This window comes from Physella acuta, unplaced genomic scaffold, assembly GCF_028476545.2.
Source record: "Physella acuta isolate Inbredline_101_S28 unplaced genomic scaffold, ASM2847654v3 ptg000776l, whole genome shotgun sequence".
Lineage (NCBI taxonomy): Eukaryota > Metazoa > Mollusca > Gastropoda > Physidae > Physella > Physella acuta.
In genome coordinates, this window is record NW_026732294.1 from 275,209 (window position 1) to 297,512 (window position 22,304).

The 22,304-nt window shown below is 35.4% G+C and overlaps 1 protein-coding gene across 1 annotated transcript; it reads left to right on the forward strand.

Annotated features, from left to right (window-relative positions):
• The first annotated feature begins 3,453 nt into the window (after positions 1 to 3,453).
• On the forward strand, positions 3,454 to 16,579 carry LOC131950684 (fibulin-1-like). Its single transcript, XM_059312909.1, has 11 exons — positions 3,454 to 3,552; positions 9,068 to 9,165; positions 9,728 to 9,841; positions 10,117 to 10,248; positions 10,637 to 10,759; positions 12,551 to 12,679; positions 13,684 to 13,812; positions 14,209 to 14,267; positions 15,266 to 15,422; positions 16,058 to 16,116; positions 16,362 to 16,579. Exons 2-11 carry the CDS (start codon positions 9,099 to 9,101, stop codon positions 16,521 to 16,523), a joined length of 1,131 nt encoding a protein of 376 aa, XP_059168892.1. The 5' UTR covers positions 3,454 to 3,552; positions 9,068 to 9,098; the 3' UTR covers positions 16,524 to 16,579.
• The last annotated feature ends 5,725 nt before the right edge of the window (positions 16,580 to 22,304 follow it).

Sequence of the window (22,304 nt, forward strand, 5' to 3'; positions counted from 1 at the left end):
CTATTGAAACTGGTGGGGTACCTAAGTTTAAGAACCCCCTTATCTAAAGTTTCCTAAAGTTTTTGGTGTTAATGTTATATCGAGCAGTACAATGTATAAAGCTTATGACTAGGAATTAAGAATATGTGCATTTATTTAGATATTTTTCTTTTACATTTAACTATGTTACACTTGTATGTACACATGTTAGTATTAATATCATTGACACAATATAATAATAAGTGGATATAATATTTGTGAACCTGCTATGATGGGAACCTTACTTACCTTGAAGAAAGTAACAGCGTAGCAGTCGTACGCTCTTCAATCTACCAACCGACGCGGCCGTTCCGGTAGTACGGAGGCATAGCGAGGGCGTGGCGGGGGTGCAGATCGCACCGGATGACACCAATTAGGGGCGTGACATCAAGGCAAAAAATTGCAAAATGTACAGAAGAATAATGCTTTTTGCCAGTTCCATTAATGATTTATTAAAATTAAATAGCCCAAATAAATGATTATTACAATGGGTAGGGTGAAGCCATGACGTAAACGTGCTAACTATAGAGAAAATCAATGCTACATCCAACGGTATATTAAGTCTGAAGTGGTGATTAAAGCTTATACACATGCATGTACGCGTATTTGGCATATATTTAAATTATAGTCCTAGGTAGACAGACACACACGCATATATATAGGCCTGCCTATATGTATGTATATATATATATATATATATATATATATATATATATATATATATATATATATATATATATATATATATATATATATATATTTCCTAATATACTACCATTTTGTTTCGTTTGTGCCCAAGGTACGCAAGACGATTAAAGTAGAGTTACGTCCTACAAAAACGAACCCGTGATTCGAACTCGAGAAATTCGGGTTGGCAGTCATAGACTTTACCATCCTACTCCGCCGTCTCGAAATACAACTTTCATGAATGCAAGCAATGTGTTAATTCCTAGCAATACTTTACTCACAGATCTATAAACAACTCATATACAATTTTCACACTTATTAATCAAACATTCTGTGCGATGTATTACGTCTTAGCATAAACACTATTCTCTCTTGCACTATACCTCTGAGTCAGGGGCGTAGCGAGGGGGGTGCGGGGGGTGCGGACCGCACCGGGTGACACCATTTGGGGGGGGGTGACTCTAAGGCAAAAAATAGCAAAATGTATATAGAAAAATGATAATTCCACATAATAGAGGTAGGGGGTGCAAATCGAAAGTTTGAGGGGGGGGGGGGGGGGGTTGTAAATCGAAAATTGAAAGTTTGTCCCCACGAAGGGTCGTTGCGCCTCTGGGGGGTGACACCATTTAGTGCCGCACCGGGTGACACCCGACCTCGCTACGCCACTGCTCTGAGTCATTATCCAATCTCCGAATGTTTTCTATTTTATCGAAGTTAAAGTGGGGTTACAAATCTTCTTACGTTCTGCTCTACTTGACAGTTCATTATAGCCCACATAATTTGTATACCCCCTCTCCATAAAAAAATCTCTCGTTTTGAACCGAGTCAACGCCCAACGAACTGTCGAGATTAACATGCATCGATAAGCTTTGTGTAAGCGTTTTGTCAGGTTGAGATTTTATATCCCAGCCTAAAATATCTCTCCAACATCTAGGGTCTGGGGGATGTTAAAAATAGAGATCTGAATGTGTTTTTTTGTGTGCATACATGCAGTGTTTCTTCCAGACTATTTTCTCCGGGGGGGCACTTGAAATCTTCGGGGGGGGGGGGGGGCGGTAAACTTTCTTCGGGGGGGCGGACACTGTTAAAAGTATATATTTTCTATATAAAATATATAAATTTCATTTCGTTCGGGGGGGCGGTAAAAAATTTTCGGGGGGGCTTAGCCCCCCCGAAGAGATGCCTGGAAGAAACTCTGCATACATGGTTAGTAAAGCCTATAGAAAGGCCTACATTACCATGCCTTTGTTTGTAATGAATAGTGGATATTGTTTCATTCAGACAGTTTTGATGGTGTGTTTTTTTTTATTCTTTTCTACTAGTAAAGTTGCCTTTTCAACCTGATCGTCCATGGGGCAAGTGAAGTAGAGTTCATGAAGGGAGACTGTGGTCAGCACTATGCCCAGCTGCCTTTACTTTCCCTGACGTGAGTTGGGTACCCTGGATTCGAACTCGTAACTTTCGGGTTAACAGTCGTAAGCTCTACAATTCGACTACTCTGTCTCAATTCTTGTTCACAACACCTTGTTATGTATAAGATAGGTATTAGCATAAGTGTAGTATATCGGATTGTACGGGATAGAAAAGGATTGTGGGAGAACACATACCGTTAAAACATGATTTAGCGCACTTAAATATAATCTTGTAACATTGGAGGGGGGCTGTATGCATAAAAAGGAATTGAGGCATAGACGTGTGTCGTTGATGTGTGTTTTTGGGGGTTGGGGGTGTGGGTCGTAGGGTTGGCGGCAATTAGATCGTAAATAAGGGGAGCTATATTAAATGCGATTTCGTAACAGCATACTAAATTAGCCGCTGATTATATAAATGTTTGCACAGAAAATGTCCATTGCATAAGATAGAGCATTTCTTTTCTATGAAATTAGACGGGTTTCCACCAGGTTTTTACATCCTCCCACAGTGCAATACACATGTAATTTGGACACGAGAGACACCTAGGTTAGGGGACGACCTAAAACATCGATATAAGGATCTGAACTCAATAGTTTTGGGTTGGAGTTTTCCATTTCAACGATACTTTTCACCTCACCGAAAGCAACACACACATATAATTCTACAAAGAAACATAATTAAAATAAACCGGGGAAGGGGGTGAATCTCCCCTAAACATTCTCGAATATTCTTATATAACACAGACTTACATACGAGCACATAGAGATGTTCGGACAGAATTAAAAAGCCCAGTTTTTCCTATTCGATTACGCATAGAACGATGAGATTTTTATAACTCTGCATTTATTATTTTTAACCAATTAAAAAAAAAGTCCTCTAAACTCTCTATATGATGAAGTAATGATGTGTAAAAGGTGAAAACTGTCAAAATTTGTGTGCACGATTACAATATACTCTGTATACGAGAAAGTAATAATAAACTTAAGCGTTTAGACCCCAGTTACTGCGATTCATGTTGATCATCACTCTACCACAAAAATAGCATACATTTTAACTTGTGTTTACATTTGTTTAATGCCAGCATCGTTAGAGTAAACTCAAAAACGTTTTTAAAATATATCTAATAACTAAACCTAAACATAACTGAATGGTATAAATTATCATGCAACATAAATACAGATATTTCAATAGCACACTGGCGTCGAAAACTAGTTAGACGAGTTTGATTGAAACGCAAAACATTTTTATCATTTACGGTCTGGTAAACTAAAAGTGTCACAGATATTGGAATAGCATGGATACGTCATTTTGTCTTACATTTATATACGGACAGCTGTAGAGTAGAAGCGAACCTAGAGTTGTGAAAGTGTATACCTAGGTTCCTTTGAGGACTTTAAAAAGTACGAGCTGATTTTCATCTTCTTATAAAAGCAGGTATGTTAAAACATATTAGATCTGTAACTCTATTGCATGTTTCGTATGATTGTATTCTGGTATATGATTGACAAATTAAAACAAAAATATTATGTAATGTTTTATACGCAGATCTTGAACTTACATTGGAAGGAAAGGCATTATAAATTAAAATTATAGTGAATTTAGATACTGTGATTAAAATATGTAATTGGTGTTATAATGATTAAAAATATACAAATAATTATATTTTTGACAATAGCTACACAAACACTGCTTGCTGTCATCAGAGGCGTAGCGACCCCTCCCGGCGCCCGGGGCGAACTTTCAGTTTGGCGCCCCTATATATATATATATATATATATATATATATATATATATATATATATATATATATATATATATATATATATGTGTGTGTGTGTGTGTGTGTGTGTGTGTGTGCGACAGTCCGGAAAGAAATTAATAATTACGCTGTATGATTGTCGTTCCCTAAAACTTTACTCGTCGCCAATTAAATTCCCCTTAAGATGCATTATCCTTTAAAACAAGATGATTAGTAATGTCCGAAAAAAATAAAAATTGTAGCGGTGCTAATTCGTTTAGGACAGTCTTTTTATGTTTTATCTTTGGAACAGTCTCTGTTATGATATAGTACAGGGGTCTCCAAACTTTTCAGACCGGGGGCCGCATTGACTATCAAATATCAGTTCGGGGGCCAGAGTTTCTTCAAGGCATATCTTCGGTTTTATGGAGCCCCCCCCCCCCCAACAAAAAAAGTCCACCGCCCCGCCCTCCCCCCCCACTAAAACATATAGTCCATATAGAAATATATACACATTTCAAGTGCCGCCCCCCCCCCCCCAATCTGAAAAAAACACTGTCGAGGGCCGACAACACACTCGAGGTCAAAGTTTGCTCTCAAATTATTCTTCATGTATTCTACATCTATGGTTGAGCCCATGTGACCTTATTAAATTCGCCATCTTCACCACAGGATTCAGTACATTGCTAATGTCCATATATATCTTTATTTTTCTCATTCACTTGTCCAACCAAGCATTTCTTTATGCTACTAATGTACTTTTCCTCATCATCAGTCAACTGAGGTTAGTCCAGTCCAAGTTATAATCAGCAAATGTTTTCTTAAACTCATTAAATATATCCTCTCCGGTAACAGTGCCATACATATTATGTAGGGAAGCCAGCTCTTGTGTTATGTTCATATCTTCATCCACACCCCTAATGAACACAAGCAGTTGAGCTGTCCATCGACTTATCCATTGCAATTAAAAAATAGTGAAACGTGCTTGCATTTTTCGCTATTTGAGTCACGATGTTTTCACCCATGTCTGCAACAAGGTATGCAAGGGTATTTGCACCTAAAGCTGCATTTTCATATTGTTTTGAATTTTATGGGCAAAGTTCCTCAGCCACCTCTAACAGACATTTTTTCCGTGGACAAAAAGATCTCCGCGGGCCGGATGAGAGGACCTTGCGGGCCGCATCCGGCCCGCGGGCCGTAGTTTGGAGACCCCTGATATAGTACATAGTTGGATTATAAGTTTGTTAGATTAAGGTCATACAATTGACATACAATAGCAAAAGCATTGTTCACATTGGAAAGCTATATGGGTATTTTATTGACTGGTAGATTGTATAAGGAAACAAGCTTGAGGAAACAAACTGAAGTCTTGGATTTATCAGATGTGCGCTGCCTTCTCGCACACAGTCAATAACTAATTGTACTGGATGAAGAAGCTGTAACAACCGGTTTAATGATAATAGCTGACACCCATGACGTTCAGGAGAGGCTGGATTATTAGGGTTCGATCTTCTTAAAAATCAAGTGAGTTGACGAAGTGTTGCCTACGCCTATGTTCCTTATAAAGCCGAAATGAATAAAAAGAAGAAAATCAAAAGAGTTTAGAACAGTGGGTTGCATAGAACCCAAGAGGTTCGGTAATTCAGGGCATCCGCGGAGGTCAAGACACACAGCCGACTCATATGATTCACGATCGGATTTTGTCAGTGTGGACGATAGAACTATTAAGAAGGGTTCGGTCATTGCGCATATGAAACTGGTGGGGTTCTGAGTGATATCGGTTTTTTATTCCTTAATCCGATGTGAATTTTTCCGATTTTAGTCTTCGAAAAAGCGCAGCTTAAAACTGCAGCTTAAAATGAGCTTTTAAATTTTTTTTTCTACCCCTTTTGGCGCCCCCCTAGGGTCGGCGCCCGGGGCGGCCGCCCTCCCCGCCCTCCCCTAGCTACGCCTCTAGTTGTCATACTGGAAAAATAAAACGAAGTGCCTACTCGGAATAAGATTTTTCGGCAAAAGATAGTTCTGCGCATGCGCAGTGACCTATGGCTAGGGTTAGGGCTAGAATGAGGGTTAGGGGTAGGATTAGGGATAGGGTTAGGGATAGGATTAGGGCTAGGGTTAGGGATGGGATTAGGGCTAGGGTTAGGGTTAGGGATAGGATTAGCGGGATAGGGTTAAGGATAGGATTAGGGTTGGTATTAGGGTTCTGCGGTTGTAAACACACGCATGCGCAGTACCATCGAAAACATCGCCGCTAAGTCGTAATTTCTCTCCATTGCGCATGCGTATCGCATGCGTATCTTATTCCGACTAGAATCGGCCAAAATAAAACTAGAAAAAAAAAATTAAAAAAAAAAATACAGCAATAGCAATCTGGTACGTTTACAGACTTGAAACTGAACTCCAACTCGAGACTTTCAAGTTAGCAGTTGTATGCTCTACTATTTTACCACACCTTTCTAGTTAGCTAACGCATAAGAATTTATAAACGTATGGGCATATTTTATTTATAAATCGTTAGATTATTTATTATTAATATGATGACTGTTAGGTCAGAATTCCACAAGCACCTATTCACTAGATAATTACAGGGTACACAGTAGGGATGGACAGTAGGTGACACGTTCAAAGGAGACTGACCGCTCTGACAGGACAATAGTAGTCTTTATACTGACCAGTAGCCAGGGTTGTTAGCGCCAGGGGGGATCATTTTGGAGTAATAGCTAATAAGGCCTACAAGTTGCCTCACTTGTCTCTTAGTTTTTGGGATGGCAATGTTTAGAATTTTATCTATTTTACTTCTCTGAGTTTAACTTAAGTTAAAATGTGTTATCTAGAATTTCGCAAAACATATATATATATATATATATATATATATATATATAGGCCTATATATATATATATATATATATATATTTCAAGTATTGTGCCCATTTGCTGTTTGAAAGTTATTGTTTTACCGCTTTTTCTGCGTATATTTTGCTGATTTTCGTGCACGATTACAATACTTTCTTTATATTCTGTACATTTAAAAGTAAAGCCTAAATTTTGTTTAGTATAGCCTTTCTAAACATATAAGAGGATTTTATGATTAAAAATAAAATCTTGGGCGCTCATGATGAAAACTCAACAAGGGTCTTATATTATCTTTGGAACATACACCTATCAATGATCTTCCTGTAATAGGGGATATATTTTCCAATAGTTAGAACCCAGGCTTTTATTTTAGTCATACACGCATATAGCGTTATTAAGGTTACACCAATTTAAATATTTTCAGTGAATTTTTTCTATGCGTGATATTTACTTTCTCGTATACAGATTATATAGGAAGTATTGTAATTGTGCACACAAATCACATGAAATGTATGACAGTTTTCATCGTTTTACACCTCGGTACTTCATCGGAGTATAAAGTACTTATCTTAATTGGGCAAAGATTATAAATGCAGATTTGCCAAAATTTCGGCGCTATAGTCGGAAAAATCGGTTCTTGCAATTCTGTCTGTATGTCTGTGTGTGTGGGTGTATGTATGTCTGTGAACACTATAATTTGAGTTACAGCTAAGTTGATAAAATTTCATAAATATGAATTATATCAAATTTGTCGTTTTTTTTTAACTTTTCAGCGATTTCCGATAACCGGGAGTGGAATTTATTCTACTTTTAGTTTATCGAACCCAATAACTTGAGTACTGTTTTAGAGAGATAAACGAAATTTCACATATAAATAAAAGAACGAACGCTCTGTTCAAGGGAGATCACTCCCGCTGTATTTTGTTGTGATTTTTTATTGTATAACAAGAAAAAAATTAGAACACAATTTGTCTGGTGCTGATAGAAAATAGACCGTAAGGTTGAAATAAAAGTAGAGTAGGGATAAATCTCCTACAAGAGCATCAGTATGTGATTACATGTATCCTAGGTATGTGTACACTTAGCGTTAGACATGTATCGCTTTAGGGTTTGCTAGCCAGAGTATCATATCTTCTGTAAATGCTACCCCACTTCCTACACTCTTGATACTTGCATAACCTTTGTATAACATCGGTTCGCTTGAGTGGCTCACTGATGTAGAAAGCTTGATGTATACATGAATTAGGCCCGCTGCTTTAAAGCAAGCTACACAACTCCCAACCACCCCACTTCATAATTAGAATCAAGTGAAGCATATCATAAGGGGTGAAAAAAACAACTTATTTCAAATTACTCTTTAGAGTTGTTGAACTACGGAGTTTTTTTTTTATATAACTTCATTCTTCTATCGTAGTCATTGAGCTAGATGAAAGATATTTATATTACTAAAAAATCGTAAAGGGAAGGCAATTTTTTATCGGAGTTTGAATGCTACTACAACATTAACACTATTATGTTACTCTAAAAAAGATTTTTACGCTAAAAAAATTTTCAGATTTTTTTTAATGATCAATATTCAGCAAAACTTTCTCTAAATAAATTACAGTCAAACACTTAAAATGTACATGGATGTCAAAGTTTAAAGCGATTTAATAGATTGTAAAAGACAAACATTTTAAAGTTTAGAATTTTTTCCAGAAAATAATAACGAAACTTGTATGCGAACAGAACCCGATTCAGCAGTGAAAAAAAAGTCTAGTTATTAAGCACATAACTGTCCAAGGTTATGTCCCGTTTCTTAGATGAAGATTGTTGAATATAATAGTACGAGCCGACCCGCAGCGTATCATACGCCGCTATTTAGTTGTTTTATTTTCTACTTTTCAGTAATTCATAATTTGTAAATTCGACAGTACCAATGCTGCCACTGAAAATATTTGCTTTAAAACACTAACCCCCCCCCCCTTTCCCCTAACCCCGACCCTACACCCCCTCCCCCCCCCCCCCCCGTGAAAGCAGCCTCCTCTTAGTTATTTCTTAGTTACCTCCTGTAAGTTTAAAATCGAACTAAATTATCTGCCCCTAATAGAAACCCGGCTGTACGGCTCTACGATTTGTAAACATTTAGCTTTGTAAAAATTTAGAGTGAACAACGCTCACCAGACAATATTGGGGTGGGGTGGGAATGGTAGTGATAGTGATAGAGAGAAAGAGAGGGGACTGCAAGGAGGCGCTTGCAGCTTGTTTTCTAACTGATCCCAGAAGAGAATTATATATATAGATAGTAAGCAGGACGTGTAATGGTTAAGAATGGACCATCATATTTAAAGAAAGTTTTTTTTTCTTTCCCTACAGACATTCTGCTTTAAGATTGATACCCACCGACATGACGTCCCCAAGTTTAAATCTAATCCTGGACGTTTTACTGCTTGTCTGCGTGTGCTTTGAGCATGGTATATCCATTTTTTTTATTTGTTCGCTAGATAAAAAATAAAATAATTAGAGTCATGTGCACATCAGTGCTGTGTTGATGTCGTGTCGGCTGAAGGCAGAAATCCGAAATCGAGACTTTCGGGTTAGATATAACGAAGTTTATTTGAAAAAGTTACATAATATGATTTCCTAAAACAGTGAATATGATTTGATGTATAGATATAGTTTATTAAAATGTATCGTAGTAATACATGAATAACTTAGCTTATTTAAAAAAAAATCGAATAAATAATATCCAATCTAGTGAACGAAAGGAGAGTTAAATTTACTGTGTTTATTGAACAAAATTTTATTTATTCCTAAACATCAAATGTATGCTACGGATAGATCAACCATGATGATGTTTTTCTACACGGACATTTACAGTATCAAATTTATGTTACAACATTTATTTAAAAATATAAATGACTTTTAGCAAGTTAAACTAAATGTTCACATTTTACAAGCTACAGTTCTCATTGCTATAAAATAGAAATATACATTTACCCCGTTGTTTTTACCTTAAACATTTCACTTTGCCAGCTCTCAGCCTGAGATCACGATGTGAACATTTTGCCCATTACTCAAAGAAAGGCCGCACCTGTTCCTGTAGACCTGGATACGTGATCAGCAAAAGGGATCCTTCAAGATGTCTTGGTAAATCTAAAGTAACATAAAAATAAATGTGGATGTGTGTGTTGACCTGTAATTATTACTTATAATATTTAATATTGATCTTTGTAAATTTCATATATATATCTGAACACGTAGTCCTAAATTAAAAAAAAAAAACATTTTCAATTAATCCTATGTATTTTAAAAAGTGTTATAATAAGCTGCATTAATTATTAAGAAAATAATACCAACTCTCAATATCTTATTAAAGCACATACCTATATTAACATTTTAACATGTTTAAATGTTTTATCAAGACATTAACGAATGCAACAGCCGTCGCCACGATCCCCCATGTGAGCAGATTTGTATCAACACCCCCGGCAGCTACTCTTGCTCTTGTGAATCTGGATACACCATAAGCAAAACAAACCAAAACGAGTGTCGAGGTAAGTTCATCTAATAATCAAAATTAAGATGCCAAATATAGCATAGAGCCAGAGGCGTAGCGACCCTACCTGGCGCCCGGGGACAAACTTTCGATTTGCACCCCCCCCCTCGAACTTTTCGTTTGCACCCCCATCCCCCCTCCAAACTTTCAATTTTTTTTCCAACCCATTTTGGCACCTTCCCCCTAATGTCGGCGCCCGGGGACATATGTCAACTCGACCCCCCTCCTCCTCACTACGCCTCTGCATAGAACATCATTTAGGAAATATCTGCTTAATGTACATGTTAGAAAACATAAAATGATGTTTTTGAGGAATAAATTAAATGCTACAGTATTTTAAATTTAAAAACAAATATCTTTATTTTGAAATTTTATAAAATTTTCAGACATCAACGAATGTAAAAAACACTCACCGTGTGAACAGTTGTGTACCAACACAATTGGAGGCTACTCGTGTTCATGTAAATCTGGATACGCCATCAGTGAAACAAATCCAAACAGATGCTCAGGTTAGATGTATATGACACTAGTAGCTAAACTTTTAAAATTATAATTTAAAAAAATGTAATATTGTCAATTACTATAGTTTCAGCATGAACATGTGTATCTTTATACTTAAAATATTGTATAAACTTAAACTTTATTAGTTTTTGTACTTATTTATGTGTGTATATCTGTCAATACCTTGAAATAAGAATATCTACAATACGAGCAGTATTTCAAATATACATTTTGGGATATTTAAAACTTTATAAATAGGGGCGAGTGGTGAGAATCCGGACAAAGATTTACCCCTAAACATAAATATATTACCTTTTATCGATCTAGAATAAGCTTAAAGTTTCCCATATACGCTATTGTTCATTGTTAGGCATATTCGTTAAGACTCTGGGTAGGAAATGTAGAAGTATTTTTAAAAAAAAATATGAATATCATCTCAACATGTGTGCTACTATGAACATGGACACAGTACAATTATTTATACGTGTCAACTTTAAGACTTGCTATCCCTTTCTATCGAGCCTCATCTGTACGGAGGATCGATCTCAACTCCTTTCGGTTTAGCAACCATTAGCTTTACCGACTCGACCACGCCGAAATTACAATAATAATCTATCTATATATATAATTCTCTTTTTGGAGACGTTAGAAAACAAGCTGTAAGCGCGCTCCTTACCACCCCACTCCTACATGGTCTGGTGAGCTGTGGTCCACGCTAAATGTTTACAATCGTAGAGCCGGGTTTAGTGACGGCTATTAGGGGCAGATAATTTAGTTTGAAACGATTTTAAACTTAGGGGAGGTAGCTAAGAGGAGGCTGCTTTCTTCACGTGGTGGGGGGGGGGGGGTTAGGGGAGGGGGAGGATATCATCCTTAACGACTTACTGATAGTGTTTTAAAGCAAATATTTTCAGTGACAGCATTGGTACTGTCGAATTCACAAATTATGAATTACTGAAAAGTAGAAAATAAAACAACTAAATAGCGGCGTTAGCGGCGTATGATACGCCGCGTGTCGGCTCGTATATATAATTCTCTTCATGGAGACCATAGAAAACACCACGCAGCTCAGCCACCACCCTCATCCCCACCTGTCATGTGAGCTGTGGTTCACCCCGAATGTTTACAATAGTAGAGCCGATTCAAATACGTGACGGCTATTAGGGGCAGATAATTTAGTTTTTAAGTAATTTGAAACTAAGGGGAGATAAGTTCTGCTTGATATTTTCATTGTCGTCTGTAAACGGCTGATTTCACTAGGCGGGGTGGGGGGGGGGGGTGGTAGGCAGGGGGTGTGGGGTAGTGTCGAATTCACAAATTATGAATTGTTGATAAGTAGAAAATAAAACAACTAGATAGAGGCGTATGCTACGTCGCGGGTCAGCTCGTGTATAATAATGGAACGGAGTGGTTTAGTAGTAGTGAGCAAGACTTCTAACCCGAAAGTCTCAAATTCGAGCCCGGTTTCAAGTCAGTGGAACGTCTTTGAGTCCATCCAGCTGTGATGGGTATCTAACACAAATAAGAGAAAGTAAAAGCGGCTGGCATAGTGCTGACATCCATTAATTTGCCGAGTGTCAAGATACATATAAACTCTACTTCATCTGCCCAATAGATGGCTTTAGTATTTAATTAATATAAATATGTTTTTAAAATCAGGAATGTTGTCTAATGCATTGATTCTGAGAAATATAAGATGCAAGCTCTCGTTTTGATCTATTCAGCTGCATTATATTTTTACTATTTATAGATTAACGTTTAGTTCAAACCCTAAACTAATGTTGACACATTTCTATCAGACATCAACGAATGTGCCAGAACATCTGACCCTGTGTGTGAACAAATCTGCACTAACAAACCTGGAGGCTTTAGATGTTCCTGTAGAGAAGGTTACAAGATAAACGCTACAGACCCCACATCATGTGTTGGTCAGTTTTTTTTTTCTTTTTACTGTATCATTGCATAATCAGCGATATATCTGTAGTGCACGGTATAAAATAAACTCTTGTTTTATTTACTTTTAATTTTTGTCTTTTAATTGCACATACTTTTATTAAGCAAACAAAAGTAGGCTATATGTTCTAAACAGATATCATATAAACGTAATATATTGAATTCAAAGCTTTTAAGTAAAACATGGTACAATTAAAACACTTATCTAACACGAGTCTTTTTGCTCACAAACCTGCAATAAGCATTCATTATTTTAACGATATGGTATGCTAAAATATAACAAGATCTAGTCAGAGGCGAAGCGAGGGGGGGGGGGGAGGGTGGGGGTGCGGACCGCAACGGGTGACACCATTTAGGGGGGGGGTGACACCAAGGCAAAAAAAATAGTAAAATATATAGAAAAAACAACTTGCAATTCGAAAGTTTGAGGGGGGGGGGGGAGGGTGCAAATCGAAAATTTGTAAGTTTGTCCCCGGGAAGGGTCGCTATGCCTCTGGGGGGTGATACCATTTAGTGCCGCACCGGGTGACACCCGACCTCGCTACGCCACTAGATCTAGTTGTTTTTCATAAAGATTAGACGTAGTTGTATATTCCTGTTTTTCTTAGTTCCCGGTCATAAACTGCAATCTTACAGCCACATTTCTTTACAAAAATTAACTGAGCATAGGAGATGATACATAGTTTCAAACAATGAGAAACATTTTAGGCGCTCAACTTGATTCACATGGCATGTTAGGGAGTGGTGCGAGTGGTGATTGTACGGGGGGAGGGGGGCTAAAAATTTTGCATGTAAAGGGGACAGGGATTGACAACGGTACAATCGTGTCCTTTCTCATCAAAACAACTATGTGGGCAGAGAAACTGTCGTCGATGGGTTTTTCTGGAACCATTCTGTAAAGTTCGCAATGTCACTAAGCCATTAATGTAGTATACTACGCTTTTGATGAACGGGCTTAAAGTTTGTTTTGTTTTCTTAGACGTTGATGAATGCAGCGGCCAAACAGAAAGCCCATGTCATCATACGTGTACAAACACTATTGGAAGCTACTCGTGCTCATGTGATCCGGGTTATAGTGTTTCTGAAACAGATACCTCTACCTGTACAGGTAATCATACTTAATATGTATATATATATATATATATATATATATATATATATATATATATATATATATATATATATATATAGATATATATATATGTGTGTGTGTGTGTGTTTGTGTAGACTAAGTACGGATTGCTCATCTTTATCCAATAACCTGTGAAATAAAAAATAAAATTAATATAGTATTTTAAATATTATTCTTAGTTCATCGCTTTATTAACTTTCATGTCATCTAATATAAAAGAAAAACCGTTAATTAATACATAAACATTGAGCATATAACAGGAAACGTAATAATTATGTTGTCTCAATTTCATGCTCTATTAACCTAATATTACATATATACCATTGTGAATAGAATTTACTAGTCGACATTAATTTTATTTCTTTTTTCCAGCACAGTGTAATGCCTACTCATCTAAAACCTCTAAAATTTACAAGAATTTAACAAACAAGGTATAACACTTAAAATATAGTAATAATGTCAATTATATGATAACTTTAAAAAAAATTCAAATTATCTAAAAGATAGTTCCTTAATATAGAGACAATATTAAACAAAAGCTTTATTTTTAAATACATACAAATATACACATTTCGTTTAAATACTGAATACAAAATAAAGGAATATTATTTTTCTGTGTGACAGTTTTATAAAGTAGGCTATTTTGTCTAAATCGCATTTTTTTCGATTTATACTGCCAATGAAGTATCAAATTGTCACAAAGTAAGGGATACTTACTGCCTACTAAAAATAGAAGTAATTATCACGATTTGATTTTCTTACTACATTTTGATTTTTAAAACTGTCAACATTTTTATAATTATAGCTAGAATTAATTATGTTTTAAATTGTCGAGTATATTAGTATTATCATTGCTGTTAATAGTAAGTTTAGTGTCAACTTACAAAAAAATAATAAAGCAACATTGTCAGATTGGTTTTTATCCTATGATTTTGGATTTATTTTGATAAATTAGAGCAAAAAAACCCACGAAAGTTGGATTATAATAAGGTGTGTAATGTTTTCCCTAAAATTAAATATTGCGTTAAATTACCGGGGTTTTACATATACTGTTAACGGCAGAGGTATAGCAAGGGGGGGGGGGGGCGGGGGGGGGGGGGTTATATGGGTGGGAAAAACAACTTGAAAGTTTGAGGGGGGGGGGGGGGTGCAAATCAATAGTTTGAGGGGGTGGGTGCAAATCGAACGTTTGAGGGGGGTTGCAAATCGAAAGTTTGTCCGGGCGCCGGGAAGGGTCGCTACGCCTCTGGTTAACGGTAAACTTGTTTTTAAACTTAATTTACATCAAAGTCAGCATTTTTAAAAATAAAGCAATCGTTTTTGTTTCTATCTGTTTAATTAAATAAAATCGTGTATTAAATTTCACATATTAAATATGCTGCTAAAATATATGATCTAACGCAACCTTTAACTTTGTTTCAAACAACAGGCTTGTTTCGAAATGTGTGCAGCGAATCCATCTTGTTATTCTTACATCTACAAAGTTGGGACAAGTTGCGAACTAAAGCTGGTGACGGGGGATGTTGTTGATACGGAAAACTCAGATTTGGAAGTTAATCCGTACATCAGGTGCCAAAACGTATCAGGTGAATTTTTTTTAAAAAAAGTTTATCTTAAAGTGTCCCCAATTGCATTATCTTTAATGTACAGGTTTTTATATGTGTTGGAAATATTATTGAAATACATTGTTATAAAAAATAATAATATAATATGTAAGACTTTTTTTTTTACATTAATCCTATTACACACATCATGTTTTGTTTGGTAATATCAGTTTTTATTCGCTTTCAAGTTACCATTCATGAAAAGCACAGCTATTTCAGCCAAAATGCTAAATGAACGTATTATTTTGACCGTTTAATATAATACATTGATATTTTAATGGGTTTTAAATTTTCGATAAAAGTTCTAAACTTTGCTTGCTAAAATTCTGATTCTAAAAATTAGTGACGTGATTTCGTCCTCTCAATTAACTTTTTACACAAATTTCAGACTAAATTATAATTTATATTAACATAGGTAAACACTAGCACTTATAAAACACACTGTTTACACCCAAGGTATTTCTTGCATGGTTAGCGTACACATTTGTGATTGATAATACTGTGTGTGATAATTACATATATATATATATATATATATATATATATATATATATATATATATATATATATATATATATATATATATATATATATATCGTCACAAATCTTTTAATCAGGTGACTGCTCAGCATATTCGTCTATTCGCCTAGCAATCCTACCCTACAATACTCATAAGGTAAAGATTTGACTTTTGAAAAAAAAAATAGAAATGATACTGTATAAACTGTGTTTTTAATATTAGGTTGTTTCACTATATATTTAATCCGGAAAATTGTAACAGTTTTCTTGATACAAGACTAGTGCATCGTTTCTAATATTTTGAAAAAGAATTATTTAATTAAACGTATCTTAATTGTTTTGATTGTTAACTTTGAACTATATGTGTACGTATAATCAATTATGTATTAATACCGTATACAGGACTGTTTCGACTCTTGCATGGTTACCCCGCTATGTGTTGGATATGAATATTCCAAAAAATCAAACAGTTGCAATCACTACATCTTAGATGGAACAGTGACGGACATAAACACGGACAAGTCGACATCAAGCTTTGTTCGATGCTCAATGCTTAATGCTTGATTTAGCATGTAAAAGTTATCCTTGTATAAACATATATATATATATATATATATATATATATATATATATATATATATATATATACATATATATATATTCATGGTATCAGTTAAATCAGTGGTTTTTATAGTTACCGTTGCATGTACACATTAGAATAGTAATGGATTCATTATTATACGTTTCAAGTGGGAAAATACTTTTCTTAAATATATAGCATATTTCTCTTTTTTAAAAAAAATTTTTAATAGATCAAAACATTTTTAAATCTCCACAATAATATATTTATATATTTTTTTAAACAAAACACTATTTCACTTTAAAGTAAATTTTTTTTGTGTGTAAAAATGCTTTTTGTTTTTCAAAATACTGTACACGATTAATTAATATGATAAAATCATTTTATAGCTCTTCTTCATCTTATATAAAACTTATTTTTTAAAAAAATATCTAATGGTTTTTTCTCGTTTTTTTTATCTATTCTTATAAAATAAAACGTTTTAGTACATTCGCTGCTTTTCTTATATTTAAAAATGTATATGTGTAGTGTTGTTATAATTTCACTTTTTAACTGTTTTTAAACGTCAGAAGTAACATAGAAATTTTAAAAAAAGCAAGTAGACAAAAATAAAATAACGAAAAACTCTGTAAAGAGGCGAGAAATGCACCCCAAAAGGCAACTTGAAAGAATTCAAAAATAAATAAACCGGGAGTGATCTCCCCTCAACTTTCTCGAATTTTCTTCTACGTGGGAATGCAACTCGGAATATAGACATGATTTTTAATTACTTAAACTTTTAAAAATAGAATCTCGTAGAAAAAAAGAATTGCGCACTAAGCGATCGCCAAAACAAAATATGCATAATAGTGCGGAATATTATTAGTACTTTATAAATTTACATGCGTTTTTTGAGAAATGGGAAATAGCGTAGATTACTACTACCGGTCAACGGAAATTACTCAAAATTTGATAGAAGGTAGAAGATTAGATCTTTTACTTACATGTGAAATTTCATTTATCTATCTGAAATAGTACTCAAGTTATAGGCTTTTAAAAAATTCAAAACCGCTTACTGCTATGAACAGTGGTGTACATAGATGCTATAACTTTAGAATCAAGTTCTTTATCAGGGTCCTTGTAAGTTTATCCCATTTTGCAGCAAGTGCTGAGATAGAGATTTGACATAATCTTCAAATAGTTGCCGCTACAAATCACAAGAGTTTCCTTGAATATTGTTTTAACTACTTACATCATAATTATGATTACTGTTGTTTCACGATTTTGCGATTGTATTAACTTCAGGCTGTATTTGTCCTGAATTTTACACCCCCTGTTTAAAATTTTGCAATCATAAATTTCAGGTAATAATAAACAAATACAAAACAGACGTTTTTTTCGGAATACATATCACAACCCAAAGCCTAACCCGTTTAGCATCGAATAAATGCAGCTCCTTCTTGCTCTACTGTTTCTGCGTGCGACAAAATCTTATGCAAACATTGACCTTCTAGCTTATAGGTGTATCCCCAACAGGTAGATTCCATCGTGCATGATGTATAGCATGCCTGTGTGAGAGGTTAAGAAAGACATTAAAGGATGGATGACATATTGTTGGTGCAAAGACATCAAAGGGATGGATGACATAATGATTGGTGAAAAACGTAGTTTGGAAAATAACTGTTTACGCTAATAGGCTAGTATTAAGCGAAAGTTCTGAAGTGTATGATTGTGCAAAGACCGCTGTACGTTTTATTAATTAAGGAATACTATGAAGACATACTTTAAAGCATGCTCTTTATTTCTGAGTCATTAACAAAGACAGTATTGTAATATATTGTATTTTTTAATTAATTGAGACGTATAAAGAACAAGAAGGATGACAGCCTAAGAATTGGCCCTATCCCTTTCCAACCTACCCCAACCCATCATAGCCTAGCTCCCAAACCCCAGTCACTCCTTATTAGCTCAATGCAACTGATATCTGTATGTAGGCTACATTTACTACTGAATAATAAATATACATTACACAGATAAAATGCTTATTTTGGTTTATAATCCGATGTTTGTAATATATTTGTATAACTAAGCTAACAAGAAAAACAATCAGTTTTGTTTAAAAGCAGTAGAGTTTAATAATTACCTTGTGACTGATGTCGTGTGTGTAGATTAACGTGTATCTGCCGTAGGGCAAACGTTCATCTAGATAAAATATATCAGATACTATTTTATTAAAACATTTTTTTTTTACAAATATAGTGATGTATACACAAATCTAAGCAAACATAAATACACACACAGAGGTAAAGTGGCGTAGCGAGGTCGGGTGTCACCCGTTGCTGCACTTAATGGTGTCATCCCCTAGAGGCGTAGCGGCCCTTCCCGGTGACAAACTTTCAACTTTCGATTTGCACCCCCCCCCCCCTCAAACTTTCGATTTGCACCTCTTAAAAAACTATTTAACACTCGAATTAATCACTTAATTAAGTGGAATTATCATTTTTCTCTATATACTTTGCTATGTTTTGCCTTGGTGTCACCCCCCTAAATGGTGTCACCCGGTGCGGTCCTCACCCCCCCCCCTTCGTTACGCCACTGCAGAGGTATACTAGCAAACTGATGCATATAGAAAAATACATTTTCTAAACTAAACTTTCTTTATAAACTATGAAAGATGTGGCCAGCGGTGTCATTAGGTCTGGTGTCACCCTATGCGGTAAATAAGGTTGTCACCCTATGCGGTAATTCAGGGTGTCACCCTATGCGGTAATTCAGGGTGTCACCCTATGCGGTAAATAAGGTTGTCACCCTATGCCGTAACTCAGGGTGTCACCCTATTCGGTAATTAAGGGTGTCACCCTATGCGGTAAATCAGGGTGTCACAAACATTTTGTACTTTCGGTTGGGTGTTACCCTTCTTATTATTATTCTATTATTTCAACTACATAAATCATTGTTTTGTCATTTTATGTTATAACATCTTTAAAATTGGTGTCGCGTCCGCTCCACTGGATCTAAAACTATACGGACATGTCTATTTATTATGAAAGCTGTTTTTTTTTCTCACAGGGTAAAACTATTAACTTTGGTCAGGTATCAAAAAAAATATGTGTTGCGTTCCAATTTAATTTCGAACAATACAATTTTAATGGCTAATAATTATTAAAGCACAAGCAAATAAAATGCAAATTAAATGTTTTCTTCGTATAATTTCGTTTTCCTAATTAAGAGATCGAAATATGTTTCTTGTACGCTAATTAAACGAGCAAAATTTCATCACATTCCAAAACGAATTAAGTTCGCCTATATGCATGTATGCGCAGCTCCATTTGGAGACTTATTAAGAGTGAATATCTAACAGGTTGTGAATTTTGGAAATTATCAGGGATGGCGCTACCTATAAGACAAGCTATTCGGTCGCCTAGGGGTGGGGGGGGGGTCTCCCTAGGAGGGCGCAAAAGGTTTAATCGCTTTTATAAAGGTATATGATGTATTTCAGCAACTAGGACAAACTATCACTTTTGCACCCCCACCCAAAAATGAGGTTTATATAGGCCTATATTTATTCGCGATAGTGAAAATGCAAACTCACCTCCCTAATTTGGAAAGGTCGGTCGCTTTTTACCAGTCACATTGCCTTTTTAATTTGGTGTCCCATAAGTGATGTTTAAAACGATTCAATAAGTTCGTTATTTACATTTCGAGCATTTCAAACGGTTATCTAATTTGAATAGGGCTTGTAAGTCTCGCTTTCTCTGACTTTGAATTAGAATTATGTTCTGGTGTATAGAGTTTTGTAATGACGGGGTTTTCAAAGTATTGTACTTGTTTGGTAAGTTTTGATGAATCGTTTAGATTTGGGAGTAACGACGGAAGGCTGTTGCTGAAATAGATTCGTAGGTTTAAAGTATCGAAGTGTTTAAGTGTCATAATTTTTATTCGGCTGTTTTGTAGATGAAGGTCTAGTGGAATCTGATTGGTAATAAAGAAATGAGAATGCAGGTGATGAAGTATCGTAGTTCTTGAATTCGGGAGTATTGATTCTTAACTGTTAAAGTGTAGTAGTAGGTTCAGTGAAATCGTTATTGATTTAGAGCAGGGGTCTCCAAACTACGGCACGCGGGCCGGATGCGGCCCGCGAGGTCCTCCCATCTGGCCCGCGGAGATCATTTTGTCAACGAAAAAAAAAAACCGTGTGTTGGTGATGGCTGAGGAACTTTGCCCAGAAAAATCAAAGACATGCCTGGAAGAAACTGACCCTCGAACTGAAATTTGATAGGTAATGCGGCCCTCGGACTGAAAAGTTTGGAGACCCCTGATTTAGAGTATCGTTTGTAGAACTTCGTGAAGTTAAACGAGGTTGTGTCGTAGTCCTGGAGCATCTGGTATAATTATGTTTAGATATCGAAATTTGATATGTGTTGTGAATGTAGTAGAGTATATCGAGTAGTCAAGTAAGTAAGACAATTTCAATTTCGGACGGAACACACTACTAAGAAAGGGAGGCGTTCTCTGGTTAAAAAATGTTTTTTTTTTTAAATTTATATTACCACTCTTAAAGCATTAATATATAATATTAGGATGAAATTTATAGCTAACCGTAATTTTTTTTATTCAAACTATATTTTTTTTATATTTAAAATCATTAATTCTAGAAATGTCTTAAAGGTGTACCCGTGTTTGATTTTTTGAAAATAAATTTTTAAAATACATACTAAAGAATCTACAAATCAGTGTATGTCCTCAATGTTGAATAGAAGTATAATATAGTAAAGCTAATGTTTTTGGACTTTCAAGCAAAACCTACAGTTAAGTACTCAATAGGTTAAATATATTGTTTCTGCAAGTTTATATAGTAAATATAAAAGTTTTGTTATAAATTTTACGTATTGAAATTTAGAGCGTTTTGTTGTATTTTTCAAGCATGTCTTAGTTACCCTTTGTTAATTAAGCTGTTCTTGAAAAAGTTGTTTCCCTTGAATAAAATTTTGGTTTTTGGATTTTCAAATGGGAGACAATTTGTTGCTTAACTTTACATTCATTTCAAATTCCTGCACCGTAGGTTGACCGCTTACATATATAAATACATTTTTAAGCTGATATTTGCTGTTGTAAAAATTATATAGAGCTTAAGCTCTAAACAATAACGGAGTCTGGAACCCTCACAGTGAAACTCATACTAGATTTATAGCGGAGTCTGGTAGTGGAACTCTCACAGAGAAACTTATACTAGAGTTATAGTGGAGTCTGGTAGTGGAACCCTCACAGAGAAACTTATACTAGAGTTATAGTGGAGTCTGAAACCTTCACAGAGAAACTCATACTAGATTTATAGCGGAGTCTGGTAGTGGAACTCTCACAGAGAAACTTATACTAGAGTTATAGTGGAGTCTGGTAGTGGAACCCTCACAGAGAAACTTATACTAGAGTTATAGTGGAGTCTGGAACCCTCACAGAGAAACTTATACTAGAGTTATAGTGGAGTCTGGTAGTGGAACCCTCACAGAGAAACTTATACTAGAGTTATAGTGGAGTCTGGAACCCTCACAGAGAAACTTATACTAGAGTTATAGTGGAGTCTGAAACCTTCACAGAGAAACTTATACTAGAGTTATAGTGGAGTCTGGTAGTGGAACCCTCACAGAGAAACTTATACTAGAGTTATAGTGGAGTCTGGTAGTGGAACCCTCACAGAGAAACTTATACTAGAGTTATAGTGGAGTCTGGAACCCTCACAGAGAAACTTATACTAGAGTTATAGTGGAGTCTGAAACCTTCACAGAGAA

Coding starts and splice junctions, on each gene's coding strand:
- LOC131950684 (XM_059312909.1), top strand. CDS start 9,099: ATGACGTCCCCAAGTTTAAATCTAATCCTGGACGTTTTACTGCTTGTC. Junction 9,842..10,116: donor GGATCCTTCAAGATGTCTTG/GTAAATCTAAAG, acceptor TGTTTTATCAAG/ACATTAACGAATGCAACAGC. Junction 12,680..13,683: donor AGACCCCACATCATGTGTTG/GTCAGTTTTTTT, acceptor TTGTTTTCTTAG/ACGTTGATGAATGCAGCGGC.